This window comes from Tachypleus tridentatus, chromosome 10 (genome assembly GCF_004210375.1).
Source record: "Tachypleus tridentatus isolate NWPU-2018 chromosome 10, ASM421037v1, whole genome shotgun sequence".
In the NCBI taxonomy this organism is placed as follows: domain Eukaryota; kingdom Metazoa; phylum Arthropoda; class Merostomata; order Xiphosura; family Limulidae; genus Tachypleus; species Tachypleus tridentatus.
The window spans coordinates 16,911,496-16,929,766 of NC_134834.1; the positions used below are offsets into that span (position 1 = coordinate 16,911,496).

The 18,271-nt window shown below is 38.2% G+C and overlaps 1 protein-coding gene across 1 annotated transcript in view; it reads right to left on the reverse strand.

The window, feature by feature from the left end:
* Positions 1 to 18,271, reverse strand: part of LOC143228796 (uncharacterized) — a 91,084-nt gene that overhangs the window by 38,554 nt on the left and 34,259 nt on the right. The window contains exons 2-4 of the mRNA XM_076460158.1: positions 14,680 to 15,086; positions 12,097 to 12,274; positions 9,371 to 9,443 (exon numbers count right to left, since the gene is read on the reverse strand). Coding sequence (XP_076316273.1) covers positions 9,371 to 9,443; positions 12,097 to 12,274; positions 14,680 to 14,731 — 303 coding nt within the window. The 5' untranslated portion in view covers positions 14,732 to 15,086. The remainder of the gene's footprint in view (positions 1 to 9,370; positions 9,444 to 12,096; positions 12,275 to 14,679; positions 15,087 to 18,271) is intronic.

Here is an 18,271-nt window from a genome sequence, read left to right on the forward strand (position 1 = left end):
TCACTTTGGTGTTTAAATATAACCTCATACTTGATCCAGCTGATGGTCCCATAGCAGAATAAAACATGGATCCCATACATTGCTGTCTTCCTCACTTTGGTGTTTAAATATAACCTCATGCTTGATCCACCTGGTGGTCTCATAACAGAATAAAACATGGATAATAAATCCCATACATTGCTGTCTTCCTCACTTTGATGTTTAAATATAACCTCATACTTGATCCAGCTGGTGGTCTCATAACAGAATAAAACATGGATAATAAATCCCATACATTGCTGTCTTCCTCACTTTGGTGTTTAAATATAACCTCACACTTGATCCCGCTAGTGGTCCCATAACAGAATAAAACATGGATAATAAATCCCATACATTGCTGTCTTCCTCACTTTGATGTTTAAATATAACCTCATACTTGATCCAGCTGGTGGTCTCATAACAGAATAATACATGGATCCCATACATTGCTGTCTTCCTCACTTTGGTGTTTAAATATAACCTCATACTTGATCCCGCTGGTAGTCCCATAACAGAATAAAACATGGATCCCATACATTGCTGTCTTCCTCACTTTGGTGTTTAAATATAACCTCATACTTGATCCAGCTGGTTGTCCCATAGCAGAATAAAACATGGATAATAAATCCCATACATTGCTGTCTTTCTCACTTTGGTGTTTAAATATAACCTTAGCTTTCATCATTATAGCTTTAGTTAACTTTAAAACACTATTTTTATGGGCCAGGTGGTTAAGGCACTCGACTCGCAATGTGAGGGTAACGGGTTTGAATTCTTGTCACATCAAACATGCTCGCCCTTTCCGCCGTAGGGGCATTATAATGTGACAATCATTAATCCTACTATTCATTGGTGAAAGAGTAGCCCAAGAGTTGGCGATGAGTGGTGATGCCTAGCTGCCTTCCCTCTAGTCTTACACTGCTAGATTAGGGACGGCTAGCGCAGATATCCCTCGTGTAGATTTGCACGAAATTCAAACCAAACCACACTACTTTTATGACTATTTTACAATATAGTAACACTTTACGATTTGAAATTCTGGATCTATTTCTTTTACCAGCGAGAAATCCAAAAATGTAGGTATTTTATTCTCCATGTAAAGTTGAGACGGCTGAGTCTGCTATCTGATCATCAGACGAATCAAGTGATATGCCCATTTACGTCCCTATATTGTTTGGTTCCTTTTTATTTAAGTTCAGTAGCCAGACTCACATGGCTTTTTTAATTTAGCTATAAATTTTTAACCTAATGCTTGTTTGTTTACGTATTATCTACAAGATGGTGTACGTGAATTGCTAGGTTATAATGTATTTTAAACCTTTATAAATTTTGCATAACATAATAATAAAGTGACAGCTAAAGATCGTGAACAATCTTTTGCTATATCAAATGACCATAAAAGTATAGCTACTGCTAAAACTAGATAGACGCTAGGCTTGTTGAAAAAAAGATGGTGAAAAAGAACAAACATATCGGTTTTCGACTTTGGGCTACTCTGGATAGCTGAAAAGCGGCATATACACCGGAGATCGAGCGTCTATAGAAGAGAGATCTTCATATTTTCTGATAACCTCTAGAGAAGAAAATCCACATGACCTTCGTGCTGCTTTAATACGAGCGTCTGTGCTGTTCCCAAATAGCGAGTTTTAGCACCTTTTCTAATGTCAATGGCGGCTCATCAGAAGAGGAAAAGAGGAAACTTCTTTTCAAAGAACAAATAACATATTTCTTTTTTTTTTGTATTAAACACCTATGCTTTCTTCGTTTGGAGAGTAATATTCTTGAATAACTACAGTAGAACGCTCAAGAATCTTTTTGGTTTTGCTCTACGTCATTGGTCAAAGTGACGTCATCTTGCTGAATAACGTACAGTGGGTTTACTTTCTGGTGCTTACTTAGCTGTGGAATTTGTCTGTGCTCAAACAGAAACAGCCGAGCCTTCTTTCCAAGCTCAGCAAATATTTTGATGTAAGTTAATGAAGCCAATCAGAGGCTACTTTTCTTTTAAATCAAACAATAAAAATAATTTTAAAAGCTTGCAACACACGAATCTTGCAAGATTCACGGTAAAGAATAATGGTTGTTACAAATTTAATAATGTTGTAATTATTCAGTATTATTCTGTGATTATTCGGTGTTTTCATGAATATAAATAATTAAAATATATTTCATTAAACGATTTACAGTGATATTGTTAAAAGGTGCTACTACTTATCTTAATTTGGAAATTGTTTATGAATTTTACAATTCAGACAACAGTTAGGCCTTGTCTGGCACGACGACGTTACCAACGTGTTTGTACCTATGAAAAACTGACGATTCAAATTCACGTATAAATCAACTGAAACACCTAAATAAAGTACGTATTTCACTTTTCTCTGTTTCTGGGTGTGAGATTAATATATCGCTGGTCTCCTAGTTAATATTAATTGCGAGCCGCCACTGGTATTTATATATACATGTGTAATAACAGGTTTCGTGAATAACACATAATTTCAAGTACCCCATGATTTGGGCCCCGGTATGGCCAGGTGGTTAGGGCGTTCGGCTTATAATTTGAGGATCGCGGGTTCGAATCCCAGCCACATCAAACATGCTCACTCTTTTAGCCGTAGGAGCGGTGTAATGTGACGGTTAATCCTACTAAAAGAGTAGCCCAAAGTTGATGGTGGGTGGTGATGACTGGCTGTCTTCCCTCTAGTCTTACACTGCTATATTAGTGACGGCTAGTACGGATAACCCTGGTGTAGCTTTGAGCGAAATTCAAAAGGCACATACAAACTTCATAATCTGAGCAAATTTAGTACCGGACTTCAGAAAACGAAACTGCAAATCTAATGGCTTAACGTAGTGTCCCAGGTGAGTTAAGGCGTTCGACTCGTAATCTCAGGGTTGCGGGTTCGAATCCCCGTTGCACCAAACATGCTCGTCCTGTCAACAGTGGGGGCGTTATAATGTTACGATCAATCCCACTATTCGTTGGTAAAATAGTAGCCCAAGAGTTGGCAGTGAGTGGTGATGACTAGCTGCCTTCCCTCTAGTCTTACACTGTTAAATTAGGGACGGCTAGCGCAGATAGCCCTCGTGTAGCTTTGTGTGAAATTCAAATTCAAAACAAACAATTTTATTGTTATACACATTTTCGGATTAACGAATATATTCTGTTATTTATAAGGATATACAACTGTAATATTTTGCGCAATGGAATGTGGAGAAATTTCTACTTCTTTTTATACAAATTTCAATAAATTCACTGCTATGAAGAAAATTGGTTGTCGCCCCCTTCCTAGTGCTCAGCGGTGGTAAGTCTGAAGGCTTATAAAGCCAAAATACAAGTCTTGATATCGGTGTTGGGCAACAACACAGAGAGTCCATTGTGTATCTGTACGCTTAGCAACGAATAGCACGATAAAAATAACCAGAAACATACCCAAGCTTTTCAGCTCGTATTTTTTAATTTATTTTCAATCGATTTATATTTTGAAACCAAGGCACCGTGTCCAAATCAAACTTGTAAAATAGACCCACCAGTTTAGAACGATGGAACTCAAAGATATTTATTTTATTTTTTCAAAGCCAATCGGAGTCAGAAAATTGGCATTTAAATCTTTCATACATTTTCCTTGTGGTTCCTCCCGTATTGGTGGCTACAACCCAAAAGTATAGAAGTAAGGAAAATGTTGGTGTTGTAACCAGGATATATCTTTGCGGATTTTTCCACTTTCTGGATAACTGCATTTACTATACTCTTCTTAGCTCTTACACGTGCATTCCAATTATACATTCCTACACTATGAAGACTACATTGGACATTTAACTAAGAGCAGCTGGGTGACTGTGAAACAGTAATGGCGACTACATTGACATTTAACTATGAGCAGCTGGATGACTGTAAGACAGTAATGAAGACTCCATTGGACATTTAGCTAGGAGCAGCTGGATGACTGTGAGACAGTAATGGCGACTCCATTGGACATTTAACTAAGAGCAGCTGGGTGACTGTGAAACAGTAATGGCGACTACATTGGACATTTAACTAGGAGCAGCTGGGTGACTGTGAGACATTAATGAAGACTCCATTGGACATTTAACTAGAGCAGCTGGGTAACTGTGAGACAGTAATGGCGACTACATTGGACATTTAACAAGGAGCAGTTGGATGACTGTGAGACCGTAATGGCGACTACATTGGACATTTAACAAGGAGCAGTTGGATGACTGTGAGACCGTAATGGCGACTACATTGGACATTTAACTAGGAGCAGCTGGGTGACTGTGAGACAGTAATGGCGACTACATTGGACATTTAACTAGGAGTAGCTGGGTGACTGTAAGACAGTAATGAAGACTACATTGGACATTTAACTAGGAGCAGCTGGGTGACTGTGAGAAAGTAATGGCGACTACATTGGACATTTAACTAGGAGCAGCTGGGTAACTGTAAGACAGTAATGAAGACTACATTGGACATTTAACTAGGAGCAGCTGGGTGACTGTGAGAAAGTAATGGCGACTCCATTGGACATTTAGCTAGGAGCAGCTGGATGACTGTGAGACAGTAATGGCGACTCCATTGGACATTTAACTAGGAGCAGCTGGGTAACTGTAAGACAGTAATGAAGACTACATTGGACATTTAACTAGGAGCAGCTGGGTGACTGTGAGACAGTAATGAAGACTCCATTGGACATTTAACTAGGAGCAGCTGGGTGACTGTGAGAAAGTAATGGCGACTACATTGGACATTTAACTAGGAGCAGCTGGGTGACTGTGAGACAGTAATGAAGACTACATTGGACATTTAACTAGGAGCAGCTGGGTGACTGTGAGACAGTAATGAAGACTCCATTGGACATGTAACTAGGAGCAGCTGGGTGACTGTGAGAAAGTAATGGCGACTACATTGGACATTTAACTAGGAGCAGCTGGGTGACTGTGAGAAAGTAATGGCGACTACATTGGACATTTAACTAGGAGCAGCTGGGTAACTGTAAGACAGTAATGAAGACTACATTGGACATTTAACTAGGAGCAGCTGGGTGACTGTGAGACAGTAATGAAGACTACATTGGACATTTAACTAGGAGCAGCTGGGTGACTGTGAGAAAGTAATGGCGACTACATTGGACATTTAACTAGGAGTAGCTGGGTGACTGTAAGACAGTAATGAAGACTACATTGGACATTTAACTAGGAGCAGCTGGGTGACTGTGAGACAGTAATGGCGACTACACTGGCATTTAACTAGGAGCAGCTGGGTAACTGTAAGACAGTAATGAAGACCCATTGGACATTTAACTTGGAGCAGCTAGATGACTGTGAGACAGTAATGAAGACTACACTGGGCATTTAACTAGGAGCAACTGGATGACTGTGAGACAGTAATGGCGACTACATTGGACATTTAACTAGGAGCAGCTGGGTGACTGTGAGACAGTAATGGCGACTACATTGGACATTTAACTAGGAGTAGCTGGGTGACTGTAAGACAGTAATGAAGACTCCATTGGACATTTAACTAGGAGCAGCTGGATGACTGTGAGACAGTAATGAAGACTACATTGGACATTTAACTAGGAGTAGCTGGGTGACTGTGAGACAGTAATGAAGACTACATTGGACATTTAACTAGGAGCAGCTGGGTGACTGTGAGACAGTAATGAAGACTACATTGGACATTTAACTAGGAGCAGCTGGGTGACTGTGAGAAAGTAATGGCGACTACATTGGACATTTAACTATGAGCAGCTGGGTGACTGTGAGACAGTAATGAAGACTCCATTGGACATTTAACTAGGAGCAGCTGGGTGACTGTGAGACAGTAATGGCGACTACATTGGACATTTAACTATGAGCAGCTGGGTAACTGTAAGACAGTAGTGAAGACTCCATTGGACATTTAACTAGGAGCAGCTGGGTGACTGTGAAACAGTAATGGCGACTACATTGGACATTTAACTAGGAGCAGCTGGGTGACTGTGAGAAAGTAATGGCGACTACATTGGACATTTAACTAGGAGCAGCTGGGTAACTGTAAGACAGTAATGAAGACTACATTGGACATTTAACTAGGAGCAGCTGGGTGACTGTGAGACAGTAATGAAGACTACATTGGACATTTAACTAGGAGCAGCTGGGTGACTGTGAGAAAGTAATGGCGACTACATTGGACATTTAACTAGGAGTAGCTGGGTGACTGTAAGACAGTAATGAAGACTACATTGGACATTTAACTAGGAGCAGCTGGGTGACTGTGAGACAGTAATGGCGACTACACTGGGCATTTAACTAGGAGCAGCTGGGTAACTGTAAGACAGTAATGAAGACTCCATTGGACATTTAACTTGGAGCAGCTAGATGACTGTGAGACAGTAATGAAGACTACACTGGGCATTTAACTAGGAGCAACTGGATGACTGTGAGACAGTAATGGCGACTACATTGGACATTTAACTAGGAGCAGCTGGGTGACTGTGAGACAGTAATGGCGACTACATTGGACATTTAACTAGGAGTAGCTGGGTGACTGTAAGACAGTAATGAAGACTCCATTGGACATTTAACTAGGAGCAGCTGGATGACTGTGAGACAGTAATGAAGACTACATTGGACATTTAACTAGGAGTAGCTGGGTGACTGTGAGACAGTAATGAAGACTACATTGGACATTTAACTAGGAGCAGCTGGGTGACTGTGAGACAGTAATGAAGACTACATTGGACATTTAACTAGGAGCAGCTGGGTGACTGTGAGAAAGTAATGGCGACTACATTGGACATTTAACTATGAGCAGCTGGGTAACTGTAAGACAGTAATGAAGACTCCATTGGACATTTAACTAGGAGCAGCTGGGTGACTGTGAAACAGTAATGGCGACTACATTGGACATTTAACTATGAGCAGCTGGGTAACTGTAAGACAGTAGTGAAGACTCCATTGGACATTTAACTAGGAGCAGCTGGGTGACTGTGAAACAGTAATGGCGACTACATTGGACATTTAACTAGGAGCAGCTGGGTGACTGTGAGAAAGTAATGGCGACTCCATTGGACATTTAACTAGGAGCAGCTGGGTGACTGTAAGACAGTAATGGCGACTACATTGGACATTTAACTAGGAGCAGCTGGGTGACTGTGAAACAGTAATGGCGACTACATTGGACATTTAACTATGAGCAGCTGGGTAACTGTAAGACAGTAATGAAGACTACATTGGACATTTAACTATGAGCAGCTGGGTGACTGTGAAACAGTAATGGCGACTACATTGGACATTTAATTAAGAGCAGCTGGGTGACTGTGAAACAGTAATGGCGACTACATTGGACATTTAACTAAGAGCAGCTGGGTGACTGTGTGACAGTAATGGCGACTACATTGGATATTTAACTCAGGAGCAGCTGGGTGACTGTGTGACAGTAATGGCGACTACATTGGATATTTAACTCAGGAGCAGCTGTGTGACTTTGAGATAGTAAAGGCCGAGTTGCACTGACATTTCGGTCAAGTGAGCAACAGACCTGTCTATCAAGAAACATTACAGACTCAAGAGAACTTGACATATATGTGATATGTCTCCATTTACATCTTGTTGATGTTACTTACAAGATGAAGTGCCTGTCTCAAATTTTGATTCTGGTATTTGGATCGTAGAAACGAACTAGATGTCAGCACCATACATGCATTTGACCTACTTACAAATTGTTTCACTTTCGATCCAAAATGGCGTCACGAAAAAGTTACAAAATGAAGAAGCATCAGAGTTTTATTTTGAACTTGGTTCGGAGTTGCCGTAGCAGCTGAAATACTTGGCAGTCAACAGGTTAAAGACTGGGGGCAGTGTAACACGCACAACTTAAATGTACATTAACTTGTCTATAATAAGTCCCGAAGTGTACTAAAACATGAAATTTGGCCGCTTCACGTTGAGACAAAAGTCGAAATTATATTTAAATTTCCTAAATACCTACCCTCCTTAGTGGTACAGTTGTATGTCTGCAGACTAACATCGCTAGAAATCGGGCTTCGATACCTGTGGTGAGCAAACCACAGATAGCTCATTGTGTAGCTTTGTGCTTAATTACCTACTAAGATAGTGTGACGGATTTACTACCACACGTCTATTTTAATATCGATATTTGTTTAAGTTACATTTATATTTAAAAATGTACATAACTTATATTGTTAAATATGTATCGCGAAATTCCCGCCGATTCACTAAATTTGTAGAAGATTCTTGAGTGTAAGAATCAACAATATATGTGTGTGTGTGTATATATGTAAACACTAGCTTATCGTCACTATTGTTGTGCAGGCTGTAATTTCTAGTAACTCTTCTCACGCTTATAAATATAACCAAGACGATGCACCAAGAGACAACATGTATTATTGGTTTGCTATAGTTGACATACTATAAACCTGGAAAGCTATAACTGTGATTTACGCTTATTAATCGAAAAACTTTAGATATTTGTCCAGGAAAGTTTGTAGATTTCAAACATTACAAACCACTAAACTTTAGCGAATGCACATTAGACATTAGTGTTTTTACGAATACATTATATAATTTTGGTGGCGAAAAACTTGACGCATGATAAACGCAGGGCAAGCTAGCTCCCTGTTAAGTGAATTGTACCTATAGCAACTCGAAATTAATTCGCTCATTGCGAACCACCAATAAGACATCAAGGAAGTTCCAGACCAGAAAGACGACTTGATATTCTTTGTAAGTTTGTAAATAAATTAATATTTGTTATTAGCGTCATTGTAAATTGTATTATTGTTTGCATATTAATATATATTTGTATTAAAAAATAAACTGCGTTTATCAATACTGTTGGCAAATATAAACTGATATATTCCAGTATTTATTTAAATTCTAAATTTATATTATCATTTCACTTAGTTTCAAGCTATTTCATATTGTAATACGTAACAAAACTCTTCAAAGTTTTGAGGCTTTTACCAAATCATTCAAGGAAAAATAGATCATTTGTCGTGTTAAAATATTTTCATTTCAACTAACATATAAAAACGTACACAATAAGATTTACTAAGTTAAAGGTGTATGTGTGTGTTTTCATATAGCCAAGCCACATCGAGTCATCTCCTCAGCCCACCGAGGTGGAATCGAACCCCTTATTTTAGCGTTCTAAATTCGAAGACATACCGCTGTACTAGCGGGGTGGACACTAAGTTAAAGAAAACAGAGCGTCTACTATTTAAAACATTTTTACTTGTTCAACAACAAAACATTAATTTATCGATATAATTTAAATAATACATGAAAATAACGTTAATGAAGAAATAAGTGTTATCGACCTTCTGGAACCTTCTGTTTAGTACCACCTTACCTGAAGACCCATGGTCCAAATCATGAGAGACTCGTGGTTGTCAGCTGCCAAGACGTACACCTTGTTGTCGGAACTACGTAAACAAACGCTATGTAAATTGATAGTAAATACAATGTAGTATTGCAATAAAAATAAACAACTAAATCAATCTTCTTAAAAGTAAGGTTCACTTCTCACCCAGGCTGTAGTGTCTTTCACTCTCACTTCGACTAGTGTCCAGTATTACCATCATAATAACATACCGTGATCAACTCGGATATTTCTGTTGACTCACAAGTCGGATATTTCCCAGATTTTACATCAGCTACAATGGCCCGGTATGGTTAGGGTACTCGACTCTTAGTCCGAGGACTGAGGGTTCGAATCCCCGTCACACCAAACAAGCTTGCCCTTTCAGCCGTGGGTACGTTACATTCGACGGTCAGTCCCATTAATGGTTGATAAAAGAGTAGCCCAAGAGTTGGCGGTAGGTAGTGATAGCTAGCTTCCTTCCCTCTAGTCTTACACTGCTAAATTACGGACGACTATTGCGGATAGCCCTCGTGTAGCTATGCGCGAAATTCAAAAACAAACGAACCAAATATATATATACGTTTCAGAGAAAGTAATCTTCAGTAAACAAGCCACAAATTTTTAGTTCATGTCACCAACAGAATCCAGAATAAAATTACGTATATGTTGGCACACACGTGGACATTTTTCTACATTGCATTTCCACGGGTGCCAGTCTCAACGTGCCATATTATTTTAAATGTATTTTTTAGACTCTAAATTGTTGCCCAAGAATTTACTACCAGTGCTAATGCCTCTGTTGAAATTATTACTGCATCCGGGCTTAAGGCAGATTTTTTCTGTGGACAATTAAAAATATAAACTTATTGTATAAAGCTTAAATCTTCAATGATTGTTTTGTTTGTTTTGAATTTCGCGCAAAGCTACCCAAAGGCTAGCTGCGCTTGCCGTCTCTAATTTAGCAGTGTAAGACCAGAGGTTAAGCAGCTAGTCATCAACACCCACCGCCAACTGTTGGGCTACTTTTTTTACCAATGAATAGTGGGATTGACCATCACATTATAATTCCCCCACGGCTGTAAAGGGCGAGCATGTCTGGTGCGACGGGGATTCGAACCCGCGACTCTCAGATTACGAGTCGAAACTTCAATGAAGATTTTTTGTCTCTTTGTTTCAGAAATTCGCACAAAGCTACACAATGTTCACTACATTGTCCATTTCAAATTTTGAACGTAGATGGAAAGCAGCTAGTTAACACCAACATTGTGAAAAGTTTAAATTAATAGTGGAATTTGACTTCCACTCTTATAACGAACACACAGCCCTAAACTGTGGAATGCCATTTTTTTTTGTGGAAACTTGAGTGCGACATTTATCTGTTTTACTTGAACCGGTAACACCTTGATGCTGAACGTGTTAGCGTGGTCCAGACTTTCGTTTCTAAGTTGTCTTTTATTGGAACAACTTGAACTAACGAATTACGTCAAGAAAACAATAATATTACTGTTTTCTTCCATGGCTCAATCTGTACCGGTCTTATTAAACTACAAACTTCAGATCTAATGAGGTAGTCCTGCGGTTGGTCAGTGATAAGTTTATGGACTTAAGATCAGGGGTTCGATTCTCAGCGTTGGGCAGATACAGATATCCATTTGTGTAATTTTGAGCTAAGAAACAAAACATCTGCTGGAGTATCATATAAAACACATTACATTATGAATCTTTTGCTGTCTTCTTCGACTATGAACAAGATATGTTCGGCAGGTGGCAGCACTGTTTACGTAGAAATAATTTTAAATATCTCCTCAATAGGTCATCATAACTTCACAACACTATACAGTGTTTCCTTTTATAACAATATTTATGTGATGACTAAATCACAAGTTCTATAAATGTCTGTAAATATGACAGTAAAAAAGTGTGTTTTTTGTTCTTTCTCCTGCTTTTTTACACGATAACTGAAAAACCAAAACAATGATGTCAACCAGTTTAACTGAGATGACATAGTTTCAAACGAAGGATCCACTTTTATAAATATTATTAATAACTTATAGTAATTTTTAAAATCATAGATTTAGTGCAAACGATGTTATCATTACCCCTTGAAGTTAGCTTTCTTACAAAAAATATGATGTTCCTTTGAAACATGAATTACCAGCTAATAATAGATAAACTATAATTATTACAGCTGGAACCTCATTGTATTTAGAAATTGTTTATGAATAGAACCTTCCGAAGTTTATTGAAACACTTCATTAAAAAATAAGTAAAGAAAAACTATTTTTTTAAAGGACATAAATGTAAGGATGGCTGAAATCAGTCCTACAAAAAGAATGTAACAAGATGGGTAGGGATGGCATTTCCATCATCCTGACATAATAACACAGTGTAATAGAATGTTAACAGATAAAAGTGAAAGAAGATAAACTAAGTTGTGATTGAATAGATTTATAAATATATTTTATACGTTAATTACTACCTGTACTATTACATCAGGACAGGACAAATACCATTCGTACCGTCTTGTTTCTATTGTTTTTGAAGTATTGATATAAATCATCCCACAGTTACTTCCCTATTTTAAAAGTTTTCTCTTCACTTGTTAAATTACAAACCATCTATTTTCTTGTTCAACTAAATAAGAACCTGAACAAGTTTTATTAAATTACAAATACTTTGTTTCCTTCCACAATAAGCGACTAAACTAAACTTACTAAATAATGAACTCGTTGCTCTCTACTTGGCCTAATGAAATGGCTGCTCCACGGATGTTAATGGCTCCTAGAGGTCGTTTCGTGGTGGAGTCTGTCTCGTTCTTGTAGTACAATAGCTTGCAACTTCCCTCATCATATACGTACCACAGCCTTCTCTTGGATTTCAGTCTTCCTAATGCTTTGTGCATAAAAGGAATTGGACAGAAAAGCGTTATTTCTGAACTGCACGTTACGGTTCCTCAATAGTGCACAATAAAATGAATTATTCAACAGCTTATATACAGCTCCTATACAGAGAGCCCGGCATGGCCAGGTGGGTTAAGGCGTTCGACTCGTAATCTGAGTTCGAATCCCCGTCGCAACAAACATACTCGCCCTTTCAGCCGTGGGGGCGTTAAAAAGTGACGGTCAATCCCACTATTCGTTGGTAAAAGAGTAGCTAAAGAGTGGGCGGTGGGTGGTGATGATTAGTTACCTTTCCTTTAGTCTTACAATGCTAAATTATGGACGGCTAACGCAGATAGCCCTCGCGTAGCTTTGCGCGAAATTCAGAAAAACAAACAATACTATATAGTGTATTGGACTGACTTTGGTTGTACTATTTTGTCACTGGAATTTTCAACGGAGTAAAAAATACATTTTTATCAAATAGATCCACGGCTATTATATACTACTTCAAGTTTAATAGAAAATTAAAAATTACTAGAAACAAAATAAAAACTTGATTGGTTGATCATATTTAGCCAGTTAGAAGTATTTAAAATAGTGGACTGACTTTAATTGTACTATTTTGTCAACAGATGTCTCCAAATTTAAACGTTGCATTAGTTTATTTATTTTTGCAGATACCCGCACAAAGCCACGCAAAGGCTATCTACGCCAATCGTCGGTAGTCTGTGAACTTATAAACTAAAGAGAAGATATTTGGTCAGAAATGGCCTTGCCAAAAACCTTTTAGCCCCTTTAATGGAAAGGTGGGATATGGCTGTCATTTTCATAACACAACGATCATCACTCCCGAAGGGACTCAAAACCTGAACCCTCATACTCACTTTACGACAAGCTACCTACTAATTAAGCTGAAGTGGTTCCTTCAGACAAGAAGTCCACATTGATATTCGTAGCATTGTCTAAACGTGCTTTAACTCGTTTGTTATAAATATTTTTCAGCTAAAACTTTTAGTATTATGAACTATATGTCCTGATTAACCCTAGTACTAATAATAATGGAAAATGTAGACAACATCTTCGTACTGATTTGTGTTTAGGCAGTTAAGAAATAGGGTGTTAATGATTAATAATAATTAATAATTGTAATAGAACAAAGTTGGAGAATATAATCTGTTACGTCTCCCGTCGCTCCAAACGTGCTCGTCCTTTCAGCCGTGGGGGTATTATAATGTGACGGTCAATACCACTATTCGTTGGTAAAAGAGTAGCCCAACAGTTGGCGGTGGGTGGTGATGACTAGCTGCCTTCCCTCTAGTTTTACACTGCTAAATTATGTACGGCTAGCGCAGATAGCCCTCGAGCAGCTTTGCGTGAAATTCAAAACAAAACATTTACGTCTGTCATAAGACATTAACATTAGGCTTAACGTTCTTTGTTTAATTGATACTACACAAGAGACTGAATAAATATCGTAATATTAAAAATATAATAGTCTTAATACTTACGTGTTACGACAATTATAAGTAATAATTAATACATTTATAAATCGAAACCCAGATGACAATTACAACTGGAAGGCAGACAAAATGTTAAGGATGTCTGCCTTCCCACAGTTATCCACTAGGCAGTAGGAACTGAGACGTTGTAAGCCAAAGCACTTAACTCCTAATCCCGAATCTGACCTCCCCTTCAGTGGCACAGCAGCATATCTGCAGACTTACAACACTAGAAACCGGGTTTCTGTGCTCTTGCTGGGCAGGACATAAATAGTTCATCGTGTATATTTGTACTTAACTACAAACAAACAAAACTGATTCTCTCTAACCGTTACCTCCTTTAGTGTTAGCTTTGGATCATGTCCGATAGGTGAAGCATCCCAAAGCCTGTGGTTGCTGTTACCACAAACTTTTTCCGTTACGTTTTAATAAATAATTTGTTTATTTCTTTGTTTTTGAATTTCGCGCAAAGCTACTCGAGGGCTATCTGCGCTAGCCGTCCCTAATTTAGCAGTGTAAGACTAGAGGGAAGGCAGCTAGTCATCACCACCCACCCTCAACTCTTGGGTTACTCTTTTACCAACGAATAGTAGGATTGACCATCACATTATAACGCCCCCACGGCTGAAAGGGCGAGCATGTTTGATGCGACCGGTCCTTAAAAATGAGAATGTGTTACTGTAACGGTTTGCATCGCGAATACATTTCCTTTACTGACACACCAGACAAACAATTAACACAAAATTGGTTAAAATAATATTATTAAACAACATGTGATGCGTTTCGACACAAACTAGTGAACAGTTGTTGATGTTTTTTACCCATACCTTCAATTCGTCTTTTATGTTTAACATGATTTTCGAAGAATTTTGTTGTTTTTTTTACGAATAATGGAATATGTGATTTTATCACTTACTTCCTCCTGGTCGGTGCACAAGATATCCAGATACGCTATTCCAACCAGCCATGCCTTAAAGAACAAGGGAAAATATCTGCCTTTATAGTCCACTACTTAGTGGTAAAATTTATTTGTAGACTGCCAATATAAATTCACCTTGATGGGAGACATTTGAAGTTTGTTCACCATTATTTAATTGTGGTTTAGATCCGGGACTTAAGTTGTTAAAGGAAATTGACGTGACACGTTCAATTAATCAGCCCTCTAGTGGAAGCTAAACGTAAGAATATCCTTCTTCAATTGAAGTTTTGGTTTGTCAGTTGTTGTGCTGGTAAGCTTCACGCTTCTGAGATGCCTATGTCTTCTTGGTTGCGTAAAAATCTTGCATCTTTAAGGGATAGAATCTTGTGAAACCACAGCTCCCCCTGTGGATGAAAAACAAATTATCTACATTATAATCAGGTGCTGAAAGAAACTTTGTACTTGTTACCAAAATACGAGGAACACGTATTGATTCAACATAACAACAAGGTGTGATGTGCTTTTAATTGACAATAACGGACAAACATAATTAGTTTAATTCAATTAAAGTACAGTAAAACTTTAAACAAATATATTTTGACTAATTCAGCGTTTTAAGTCTTTATAAATTAGGCTAAAAAATACCAGACTGAAAAAGAAATAATGAACATTTCAACAAATATTAGAAGCACGTTGGAAATGTTTAGTATTTTTAGGCTTGGTTTGAATTTCGCGCAAAGCAACACGAGAGCTATCCGTGCTAACCGTCCCTAATTTAGCAGTGTCAAAGTAGAAGGAAAGCAGCTAGTCATCACCACCCACCGCCAACTCTTGGGCTACTCTTTTAGAAACGAATAGTGGGATTGACCGTCACATTATAACAACCCCACGGCTGAAAGAGCAAGCAAGTTTGGCGTGAAGGAGATTCAAACCCGCAACCCTCAGATTACGAGTCGAGTACCTTAACCACCTGGCCATGCGGAGCTGTATCTTTTAAGGTCCTACATGACCTAGTGGTTAGGACTACTAGACTTGTAATCTGCAGGCCGTTGGTTCGAATACCATTATGAACATGCTCGTTTTTCCAGCCATGAGGGAATTATAGTGTCGTGGCCAATTCTGCTATTCAATTATAAAAGAGTAGCCCAAGAGTTGACGTTTGGTGAGGTTGACAAGCTGCCTTCCCTCCAGACTATATATTACCTGCAAAATGAGGGACGGTTAGCACCGTAGTAGCTCTCAGAGTTTCAAAACTAACAAATAAAACAATAAAAATATTTCGTTAATGTATCTTATATATTCTCTGTGTTTGAATAGTTTTGAATTAGGAGAAAGTTTCTGTTATATCATCTTAAATATGTCCCTTGAAGGTAATATCACCTCACAAAAATATCTCCTGCAAAGTGTAAGCAATGATTTTAGTAAATTTGATATTTATTTTAAAACAAAAATGTATATCACTGGATGCAGCGTATTGTATCTCAGTTCTACACAGAATGATAGTGTAGTCGTAACCCTTTAATGCATAAGCCGAGTGGTACCTCGGATCCAGACGGGGATCCACTGGATACGCTCCGCACTTTCAGCTGTGACAGTTATAAAAGTGAGAGACAGTCGTATTATTCGGTTCGAATAGATGGATAAGATATTTGTGGCCATAAATGTTTCCGTTTCTTGGCTAATTATGCTGTAATCAGTACTTTAAAGCTTAGAAATCACTATACCTTAACACTACAGATATCTGACCTGGCCACCTAAGACTCGTAATCTGGGGGTCACTGATTCGAATCCCCGTCACAACACTAAACATGCTCGCCCTTTCAGCCATGGGGGCGTTATAATGTTCTGTCAATCCCACTATTCGTTGGTAAAAGAGTAGCCCAAGAATTGGCGGAGGGTGGTAATGACTAGCTGCCTTCACCTCTAGTCTTACACTGCTAAATTATGGACGGCTAGTGCAGATAGCCCTCGAGTAGCTTTGCGTGAAATTAAAAAACAAACAAACAAATTCTTTATTACTATCATATTGGAAATCTGGGTTAATTTTTTTAACTTACATAATAACAGTTTTATCTTGTAGTTTGTTCAACTCATAATATTAACCTCACTAAACATTATTCAGTGTGAGGTGAGTACCGTACCTTGTTTGTTAAAACTCGAACTAAGAAGTGTACCTAAGACAAGGACCTCAAATACACGTGTACGCAAAAACAAACATGAGGGAATTCTCAATAGTCGCCCCCCGCTAGTACAGCGGTAAGTCTACGGATTTACAACGCTAAAATCAGGGGTTTGATTCCCCTCGGTGGGCTGAGCAGATAGCCCGATGTCGATTTGCTATAAGAAAACAAACACTCGATAGTCGCTGCATTATATTTTAGTATACCAACAATATCAAACGTGAGACGCGCGTGTACCCGATTTATTTTTATTACTCATCACGTTCGCTACTAGCCTACCTTCAAATCGAGACTCTTTTAGACAGGATTAGAGTAAAATCATCTGAAACGCTGAACGTAGTCAAATACATTAATCAAAAGAGTTTGACCTATTGGGTGAAGAATTGTAATTGGACTTCAAATCGTTTGAAATATGACAGAGCTACGAGTTAGATGTTTATATCTGGAACAAAACAAAATAAAATAAAAAACTCAGTGGCCCCGCCGCTATGTTGCAAATAAAAACTAAAAATAAATATGAAGGTCATCGATTGAAGCTTATTTATCACGTACGCCCTCTATCAGTCTGAATCTGTAACAAAAAAACACCAATCAATGTATTGGAGTTTTCCTAAACTTGCCGGAGAAACAGAGCTGACTAATAACGAATGAAGTTATACTTTGCAATAGATTTAAAAATAAATAAAAACATATATCCCGTATACAGTCTTATGTACTTTCAATTGTTATAGTGGCTTAAAAAAAAAAACTAAAAGAATTGAGGCAGCACCTCTTAAAATCTTTCCTTCTTCGAACTGTTTTCAATGACAACCCCCTCCTTCAATAGTGCTAAAAATCGGGTTTCGATATTTGCGATGCGCAGATAACAAACAGCTTATCGATTAGCTTTCGCCAAAAAACAACACAAAGACACAAACCATAGAATGTGGCCCTCTGAGAACTCTGGGAAGTTTTGAGAGCTTATAACTCTAAATGTCGGGTTTCGACACTTGCGTTGAGAAGAGCCCAGACAGTTCGCTGTGTAACTTCACGCTTAAGAACAAACAAACGTTACACTGGCATAGACAATTTTTAGAAAGACTGTAACATAAACTTACGAATATAAATTCTAAAGCTGAACATGAAACCGAAAGTAGTTACTTGCATGAAGGGAGAACGAATTGAATATTCCATCATATGCTTCCGGAATAATTATCATACTAACACAGAAACACCAGAACTGACCACACTTACAACATTTATGAAACGAAAAGACCAGAAGCTGTCAAGCTTATAACTTGAGCATAATGTGATATGATTCTAGTCTGTATCAAGACAATGTAATCTTCAGGTGAGATCAAAATAAAACTGTATTTATTAAAGCAACATCATGCTCGGAGTGAACCTCTATAAAGTGGCTATCATTACAG